General features: G+C 41.0%; 1 protein-coding gene across 4 annotated transcripts in view; it reads left to right on the top strand.

Annotated features, from left to right (window-relative positions):
- The first annotated feature begins 3,123 nt into the window (after positions 1–3,123).
- LOC105031141 (voltage-dependent calcium channel subunit alpha-2/delta-4) overlaps positions 3,124–10,353 on the top strand; it is a 59,850-nt gene continuing 52,620 nt past the window's right edge. For all 4 annotated transcript variants that reach the window (XM_020040287.2, XM_034288223.1, XM_020040286.2 and 1 more), the window contains exon 1: positions 3,124–4,042. In XM_020040287.2, coding sequence (XP_019895846.1) covers positions 3,891–4,042 — 152 coding nt within the window. In that variant the 5' untranslated portion in view covers positions 3,124–3,890. The remainder of the gene's footprint in view (positions 4,043–10,353) is intronic.

The raw sequence follows: 10,353 nt of genomic DNA, 5'->3' as shown, positions 1-10,353 counted from the left end.
CAAACTTCAGACGGGCCTGTCCATGCGCTTTCTTGAGCAGGGGGACCTTGCGGGTGCTGCAGGATTTCTGTCCTTCATGGCGTAGTGTTTTACCAATTGTTTTCTTGGTGACTATGGTCCCAGCTGCCTTGAGATCATTGACAAGATCCTCCTGTGTAGTTCTTGGCTGATTCCTTACCGTTCTCATGATCAATGCAACTCCACAAGGTGAGATCTTACATGGAGCCCCAGACCGAGGGAGATTGACAGTTCTTTTGTGTTTCTTCCATTTTTGAATAATCGCACCAACTGGTGTCACCTTCACACCAAGCTGCTTGGCCATGGTCTTGTAGCCCATTCCAGCCTTGTGTAGGTCTACAATCTTGTCCCTTACATCCTTGGACAGTTCTTTGGTCTTGGCCATGGTGGAGAGTTTGGAATCTGATTGATTGATTGCTTCTGTGGACAGGTGTCTTTTATACAGGTAACAAACTGAGATTAGGAGCACTCCTTTTAAGAGTGTTCTCCTAATCTCAGCTTGTTACCTTTATAAAAGACAACTGGGAGCCAGAACTCTTTCTGATTGAGAGGGGATGAAATCCTTATTTCACTCATTAAAATGATTTTTTTGGTTGTAAATAAACCCACCATTAAAATTATAGACTGATCATTTCTTTGTCAGTGGGCAAACATACAAAATCAGCAGGGGATCAAATACTATTTTCCCTCACTGTATGTATGGCTGAAAAGGCAAAACTGCATCTCTTCCACCTAAGGTAGCTAAAGAAATGTTGCTTGTCCCAGAGGACCCTCAGAAATCTGTACTGATGCACATTCAAGACCACATTTCTGCACTGCATTAGTGCCTGATTAAGATAATCGCTCTGCCCGGAAGGAGCACGCTGCCTACCCTCTATAGAACTCTCTACACACAAAGTGGCAGAAAAGCTACAATAAGGATTATATAGATCAATCACTCAAGGGATGGACTGACTGCATCATTACCGTCTACAGGTCAGAGACAGTACAGAATCATCGCTACCAGAAACAGTGGAAAAAGCAATCAATCAATCAAATTTTATTTGTAAAGCGCCTTACAACAGCCAAAAGGTGCACAAGGCGCTTTCCATTAAAAGCTTCAGTAGACAACAAAATATTTACATTTCAGTTTAGACTGGACTAACACCTTGTAGAAACGAGGCCTCAAATAATTCAGGCATTTCTGGGTGCAAAAGTAGTCCAACTCAGGCCTTCATGGGTGTTCCTGACTGGCCACTGAATACAATTAGTACATTCATTTTAAGATAGCTAGTTGAAATAACCACATATCAATTTTGGAAATAATTGTTGCCTCAGTGAATTAAAATGGCAGGATTAAGATAAAGACATTTACTAACTCCATATTACGTTACAGCGTTCAAATCAGCGTCTACTGGCAAGCAAGGAGTTGCGCTCACAGATGTGACCGAAATCTTGTGCAACAACAGCTAAATAAAACAGCCTTGTGGTACCGTAAAAGCATCTGTCATTCTGATTCTGATTGTATGTATTGACTCAAAGTGAGCTGTGGTGAGCTTGGGTTGAACCAGTTACATCAGCGCTGTTTAATCTTCTCACCTTCTCTCTTTTGACTCCACTCAGTGTTCTGAGTGCACCATAAGGATGTGTGATTGCGCTGGCAGAAGTGCTGACAGGTGCTACAGTAGTGTCATAGCATGTGTACTGTGGACCGTATTAACAGATAATGTAGGACAGGTGGTTGAGTTGGGCATCATTTCCAAGGCTAGATGGTTATAGCTGTGGAATACATTTTCTGCAAGCTATCCAAAGAATTTGTTTTAAGTTACAACTTCCTATAATGTCCTGCCCCATAGACAGCCATATGCCCGTCCCAACACCTCTTTCTATGTAACATACATTTTCAGGAAAATTACAGAGAAAATAATTGACTTCATTGTCATGCTAGAATGTTTTAGTACAGTTCACATTTTAGGGTAAGTTTTTTTGTTACATTGTTGCATTCATATATTTGAATAGATATTTCTAGTGTGCTGCGGAAGTTGGGAGTTTGGTTCACTTTTTGAATTTCAATGGAATGTACTTCAACCCAGCTTTTCTTATAATGGATGTGTGGCTTTCTATTACATCCAGGTCAGAATTAAGGTTAACTTAATCCTTGTACTGTTGTAGGTTATCTTCCCAGTAATAATCACCTGCGTTTTTCCACACATGACAGCAGAGGGAGCACTTGTCTTGCCTTCATTCTCAACCATGGGCAACTGACAGGACAGCGTGGTATGGATTGATGGGTTTAGCTCACTATCATTTTAGAATCACTTTGGGTTTGTGCTAAATGCACCATTTGTGGATTCCAAAACAGTTTAAAAAACCGTTGGGGAGTCTAAACCTATGCTGCATTGAAAGTCATGGATAAGACCTGAAAAGTCCTGGATATGAGATCCCATAGGTCAGAAAAGTAGCAGCTTACTGATCTCATAATAGGTTGGTTTTTGTTAAAGGAGATTAGTCTTAAAGGCAACCTAAAGTCCCCTCAGTTGATGTTTCACTGATACATGTCTTATTGTTGAGCCTCACTGCAGTGCTGTCTTCAAAGTTGTTTAAAAAAAAAAATATATATATATATATATTTAAGTGAGGTGTAGCTTACTAGATCCAGCAATTGACTTACTAGATCCAGCTATGCAGTAGAACTGTCAATAAATGTACAGATAAACATTCTTTTTATTTTATTTAATGCCATGCATGTGGCCTGTCTGTGTGTTCAGTCAGCAATGTGTTCAGTTAGAAACACATTCTTTCCGAGTACCTCAGCGCCAGAGTGGCTCTTTGAGAGTTTGCTCAGTGAGTGTGTTTTTATTTTTGTTGGAGGGAAGTATCAGCTCAGATTGAGCTATACGTCCCAGTCCAGAACTGACTTCTCTCAACAAACCATTGGGGTTTCTATTTATCATTTACTGATTGGATGGACAAGAGCCCATCTCCAGAAATCACTATAATCCTCTTAGATAAAACAAACCCCTCGTCCAATCCTCTGCTTCGATCCCCCCTCCCTCCCTCCCTCCCTCCTCTCCCTCCCTTCAGCCACCCCTCCCATCCTCTTTCACTATCCTATCCCCAGTTCATGAGGGGTGGGTAGTTTTAATCCAAGCAGATTATGCCCTAAATTGGGTGACAGTCAGAAGAGGCTGCATCGGAACGTCGGTAAATCAATGGCTGCTGTCTGCACGCGTCCCTCCTGCCTTTTTCCTGGGATATTTTCATCCGAACATTCTCAGTGTGACAGCATGTCAGTCTGATCAGTGCGTAACCTGTTCATCTGTTCTGGGCTAGCAGTAAAGGAACCATCACCAGCAAAGCACAGAAAGGACCTACAGTTAACCAGATGGTGACGACAACCATGCAAAGTTCTGGTAAATACTTCTTGGATGGTTGACTGGTCATAATGATCTAAATAGTGCCTTTTCATTATGGAATGTTTGGATCTCTTCAACATCTAACAACTGAAGATTAAATAAGACTGTGGTGCTTTGGGTCCATAAAGAGGAGAGGTTGACTGCCAGATGGTTTTTAGATGAGAAGATAATGTGAAATGGTTGGAGGATGACAGAATCCAGACACTCTGTGCTCATAGACACCAAGGAGAACATTCTGGGTCACACGTTCAACTCAGTTAAAAAGGAAATAATGGGATATCCAGTTGGTTTACCCAACATCAAGAACCTTTCCCCCACAGACTACCTGGGATGCTCCTCAACACTTTCTTGAGGCTTGTTGAAACTGAGGTGTGTTGCATTGTTTTGTTGCATTCTGAAAACTGAAACGTTGGAGAGGAGCCATAGCTAGCCTACTGGACCTGTACCTCCTCAGGTGATCCACTAGACCCAGGCAGGATGGGACTAGGACCAAGAGCGGGGTCAGGTGGAGTAAAAAATAGGATGGGACAAAGAAGGACCCCAGCGCAGCTGAGGCCGGGCCTGTGGATCCTGTGTTTCGGCTGGTTTTGCTCCACCGCTTATGCTCAGATGAAAATACCGCCTGAGACGTGAGTAGCCCCTTTGTACTATGTAGTACGGCTACCCTCCAACATGAAGATCCAGTAGCTTCAGGTAGCCTATGGAGGACTTGCTTCAAATAAATCTCGGAGGTAGAAGAACATGAGGGCATTGGTCTATTCAGATTTCAGTGGGATCCAACCTGTGCGATCTGTAGCAATCCTGTTGGCTTTTCATGTTGATGGGTCTCAGTAGTGATCAGGAACCTTGTCACCAAAAGTATGGTTCAGCAACAGCTATTGTTGCCCGTTGATTTTTTTTTTGTTTGTTGAGAAAGCAGATTTCCTCAGCAGTTGAATCCACCCAGTCATAGCAGAGTGGGAAAAAAGCTGTTTAAATAGTGGGTCTCTCAGTTGAGCCTCTGTTTCAGCAGAATAGACTTCCTATCTGCTGCTTATTTATTCATCTTCAGTCAGCCACTGTTTGGTTTGTTTCGAGGCCTGATTATACATTGACCCTGATTCCTCTCCTTCCGCTATAAATGAACCCCATCCAACTGTCACCACATCCACAGCACCTAAAAAGGTCCCCTGAGCCAGGGAGATTAATCATGCTTGAGTCCCACAGTGCACTCTACTCGCCTGGTCCCTTGTCCACACTCATCTCTCATGCCACCATATTTTGGGTTCAGTGCCAGCGGACAACCGGGGCCCATAATTTGATGTGAATCATCATCCGGCTTCAAAGCCAGGATTTTCTCCCTTTGCATAAAAAAATCCAGATTTTCTCCCCTCGCAGAATTCAGCCGCCCTTTTATTCCGCCGGGAGAGAACAAACGTCATCATCAGGTCACTGTGTGCCATCATCCGTTCCCTTAGAGTGCTGATGTGATTGAGTGTATGTCACATGGTTCACTACATCCCATGAGGGACTGCAACGGCCTGGTCTGTGTGCTAAAGTGCATCCCTATTTCCCCCAGGCACAATGTGGAGAGCTGGCTGCTCTGCGCGAGTCTGTTATTCTGCAGATTAGATTTGTATGCTACTACAGATCCGGCACTGGACAAGCGGGATATTTTGCTTGAGCTTACATACATTTAAATCCTTGAGTCCAGTCAAATATCATAGTGATTGACCTAAAGCTGCCTCGCTCTCAAAGTTGCCAGCAGCTTAGCCTAGCACCAACAGCTCTACTGGTTTTTAAGCCACTGTGTCACAGAGAAAATATATGTGACCCACTACGTTTAAACAGTTTACGTCTGAAAATGGACTTGCTTTTACCCATCTTATTTCCCAGCAGTCAGCATATGATGTCACTGATATATTTATTTGGCAAACAATCTAACAATCTGAGCATGATGTCTCAAAGGCATCATGATGTCATCATTGCAACCTATTTTACCCACCCTGTTTGTTTTGTACTTTTGGTGACTGTCACATTTCTCAGATTGGCTGACCAGTCAGCTGTTATTTGTCTGTGCAGAAAGTGAGATCACACACACACACACACACAGGTCCACAGCTAAACACACACTCACACACAGGCCCACACATACAGTATGTATACACATACATACAGTCCTACACCTATACACACACAAACAGGCCCATACCCAAACAGGCCTGCACGCACGCACACACACACACACACACAGGCAACAGATGGCCATGCATGTTAAATTGTGTTGTCAGAGGAACCTCCTGTGAACAGACCAGCATGTTAATCTGCACTCCACTGGGTCCATCACTGCAGGACTGTAGAAGTACGAGGTGTCATCACAGTACATGAAGCTGTGCTCTTATGAAACACTGAGGAACGATGGACTACAGCTGTATGCAGGAGTACTATTGTCAAAGAGCCTTGCTTGATTTGGACCCTCATGTCACAATTAAGCAACAAGGCATTAGGGTGTGTGGTACATGGCCAAAACACTGTTGCTAAGGGCTGTTCTTAGACAAAACAAGCAGAGACCCTGGATACAGCCCTTAGTCATGGTATATTAACCATCAGGGCAAAACATTAACACCTGCCAAATGTGGGGAGATTTTGACATTGGCTTGTAGAATGTTTATTTCACCAGCCACCCTGGCAGATGGTCACACAAGGCTCTTCAAAATGAAGAAAACATTTTAGCCTTGAATCTTGTGATGTGAGTGTTTCTAGGGTAATTACATAGTTTTATTAACGTCCTTGGTGGTTTTCAATGTTAGATTGAGTTAACACTTCTAGCGAAGACGTAAAATTATAATTGTTTTATTCATAACAATTAACAGAATACAGTATAACATATTCACAAAGTGAATATGTTCACTTTGTTGGTTTTAATCAATACAATGGAGTGTATAAAACAAACTGAACATGGGCATAAAATACACAAATTTTCCTGTGTAAATGTGTTGTTTGGAATGCTTCTGATAATGTTTAAAGTTGGGTTTGTGGTAAGCAAATTTGCACTACTGAATGTAATACTAGGCAGATTAATTAAAAAGGCATGTCGGTTGTTATAGATATTGTTATCTATTAAAGAAAGAAGACATACTTAACAGTCATAGCAAATTCTTTGGTAAACCTGGTTTTAATCAAATTCAGAAACACACAATCCCAAACAATATGATTTACAGTTTTATAACTTGTTGCAAAAAGAACAGTCAGGGTTAATATTAGGTTTGTATCTCGCTAGTTTGCTTGTCGTAGGATAACAATTATGAATAGTCTTTTAGGATACTTCAAATAACTTATAACAATAAGTAATAAGAATATCTTATACAAAGTGCTTGTTTTTCCAAAATAATGTCATCATGGATGTTTCTCCACTCAGATATTACAGAAGGTTTTGAGATCAAGTTCCTCAGTTAGACAGATCTTCTGATTACTAGTTGTAATTTTATTCAATAAACAACAATTATCAGTGTATATGTCCTTTGTGTTAAAAGGTGGCACTCGCCAGGTTTACCCGTAGGAATGGCATAAGATTATTATGTTATAGAATGAAATAGAGAACTTTTTAATCCCCCTAAAATGGAACATGTTATACTTTTTTTGCATTTCACAATTCATTTATTTCATGATGAATATTACATACATATTACAGCTTTATATAAGGTCTGAGTTGTGTTTAGGCTTTCCCTGGTACAGCATTTTGATAAAAGTGTACATTTCCAGGCAAGGTGACTTTTGTCCACATACTTGCTTCAATTAACTCTACAAAAGAAAAGCTTTTATTTGGCCAATATTGATAAAAACATTTCTATTGATATTTCCTGTTATCAAAATGGCAAGGTGGTGTAAGCCTGGACGAAACACAGACCTTATTTGAAATCCCCAGTGGATTTAATGAATGGAGTAATAACGCAAAGAGCTGCTTTGTCACAAGGTTTTATTGGGATTTTAGTCAATTAGGCCTATTACAATAGTAACCTTGTGTCCTTAAAAGTGCAGCTGAATATCAACTGTTATATTTTGGCTTAGACTGTGATATTTTTTATTTGAAATTTACAGAGCATATTTTTGGTTTGTGTTTTGTGATGTAATGGTAAAAACTCTGACTGGCTGGCAGATTTTTGTATCTGTTTGCCACTGTGGCAGGTGAACCAAATATTATTTTAGGCCTTGTTGGCCATATTCTCCTGAGTGTGTCTTATAATCCATCCGATTCTTAATAACATAGTTTGGGTAGGTTGAAGTCTGGTTAAAGTCTTGCTCATAAAGACAGACACATGCATACACAAACATACACACTGTCATATTATAGCAATGTATGTGTCATACTTTAACTCCACCAGATGATCCAATGTGATCCTATAACAAGTATTATCTTGGCCCATGTTTGCATAATCCTGACCCCATAACTTGTAGCTCCCAGCAAGAATTTGCGATGACACCTCCCAAAAATCGTCCAGTCTGGCACGGTGTAAAATACAAACAGATATTTTCAGGTAACGAGCAGCTATTTACAAACTACTGTACTAAACAATAACATAGAGGACAGAAAAGAATGCTAGGGTAAGTGTTTGGATTCAAATCAAAGTGAGAATTATAATTTTTTTATTATGTTTAATTTCTCCCCCCTGGGGCGGAGCTTAGCTTTCACTCCCTTGGGTGCAAGGCATGGCCATGCAACTGCGTCCCAACTTGTTTCCAATGTCAAAAATATAGGCAGATAATACAGATTTTGAATACCATTCTTAGAATAATTTATGGAAGTTCAATCTACCATGGGACTTTCAATTAAGCATGGAGATGTAGTCAGGAGAACAGTGGCTCCCGAACATTTTCATTTCATTTTACATTCTGACAAGTGAAAACTTATTTTTTGTTTTCATAATTTGATAAAAGAGGCACATAGACAGGGTGTGCCTAACTGGTACGCAGGTGCGCAGGTGCGGCCCTAATCAGAAATGCGCGGGTATATTTGCTTTGGGACTTGGACTTGCGTACCAACTACTAAAGCGGTTTCTATGTATTTTTCCCATAGCTACTTAAATGTTGTGGGGGGGGGGGATTGTTGAAAAAGCAGCAGACATTAAATAATTAATTTGGTGTTTCGCCACCTGCAAAAATACTCCAAGAGCCTGGGCGTAAGAAACGAGTTTTCTCTGACAAGTGGCTCCACGAAGTAGCTACCGTGGGTTGAATCCGACGATGAGCGCAACAAGATGTGGTGTAAAATGTGACGTGCACATCCTCAGCTTGCAGATAAAACTAGTGCTTTTTGCTTGACCGAGTAAGCGGAGTCAGCCTAGAAGAGCGAATGTCTCTTACGTACTGACTGACTCAGTGGGTGACTGACTGACTGACTGCCCCTTGTTAAAAAGCGTGGTGGTTATAGAGACATGGACTACAGAACAACAAGTCCCACATTTGACTCCCATCACAGTCAAAACAGGTTATGCCTTAGGATTTGTTCAGGACAGACAAAAGCCTCGCTTGCTACACCCTTCAGTAGCTACGTAATAGGAAGCCTAAAATAAAACAGTTCTGGTGGATATTAGGATTTGTTCAGGATAGACAGACACTTTATGAAAAAGTCTGTCATCATCACCTATATTGACACAGTATTTATTGTATCAATGTCATTCATGAATGGCTAATAAACTGTTAAAATGGCCAGTGGCAAAAGCCATTCAGTTCATAGATGCTATTTGTGGTGGAGGTAAACTTAATAAAAAACGTTACTCAGTTTAAAACAATGCTTAATGGTAACTAACGAAAAATGTGAGATTAATGCGTGACAAAATTATATAATGTCAAGAGGATATACCGACACACAGCAAGTATATAGTTCTTTGGCATAGTGGTTAAAGACACAGCCTTTCACGTGGGTGACTTGGGTTTGATTCTCGGGAGGGCAACAACGGACAGCACTTTCTATTGTGGGTCGGCTGAACTAGGCTTGCCTGGTTTCTTGTTATACAGGGACAAAGAATTTCAGCCATCCAGCGTTTGTCAATCATGAAAAAAGTAAGGAGCATACACGTACAGGTGCTGGTCGTAAAATTAGAATATCATCAAAAAGTTGATTTATTTCAGTAATTCCATTCAAAAAGTGTATATATATACACAATATATACATTCATTCCACACAGACTGATATATCTGAAGTGTTTATTTCTTTTAATTTTGATGATTATAAATGTCAACTAATGAAAACCCCAAATTCAGAATCTCAGAAAATTAGAATATTGTGAAAAGGTTCAATATTGAAGACACCTGGTGCCACACTCTAATTAGCTAATTAACCCAAAACACCTGCAAATGCGTTTAAATGGTCTCTCAGTCTAGTTCTGTAGGCAACACAATCATGGGGAAGACTGCTGACTTGACAGCTGCCCAAAAGACAACCATTGACACCTTGCACAAGGAGGGCAAGACACAAAAGGTCATAGCTAAAGAGGCTGGCTGTTCACAGAGCTCTGTGTCCAAGCACATTAATAGAGAGGTGAAGGGAAGGAAAAGATGTGGTAGAAAAAGTGTACAAGCAATAGGGATAACCGCACCCTGGAGAGGATTGTGAAACAAAACCCATTCAAAAATGTGGGGGAGATTCACAAAGAGTGGACTGCAGCTGGAGTCAGTGCTTCAAGAACCACCACGCACAGACATATGTAAGACATGGGTTTCAGCAGTCGCATTCCTTGTGTCAAGCCACTCTTGAACAAGACACAGCGCCAGAAGCGTCTCGCCTGGGCTAAAGACAAAAAGGACTGGACTGCTGCTGAGTTATGTTCTCTGATTAAAAATGTGGGGGAGATTCACAAATAGTGGACTGCAGCTGGAGTCAGTGCTTCAAGAACCACCACGCACAGACATATGCAAGGTTTCAGCAGTCGCATTCCTTGTGTCAAGCCACTCTTGAACAGAG

Source organism: Esox lucius, chromosome 19 (assembly GCF_011004845.1).
Source record: "Esox lucius isolate fEsoLuc1 chromosome 19, fEsoLuc1.pri, whole genome shotgun sequence".
NCBI classification, from domain to species: Eukaryota; Metazoa; Chordata; class Actinopteri; order Esociformes; family Esocidae; genus Esox; species Esox lucius.
The sequence above is the reverse complement of the archived record's forward strand: the minus strand, read 5'-3'. Positions and strand labels throughout refer to the sequence as shown.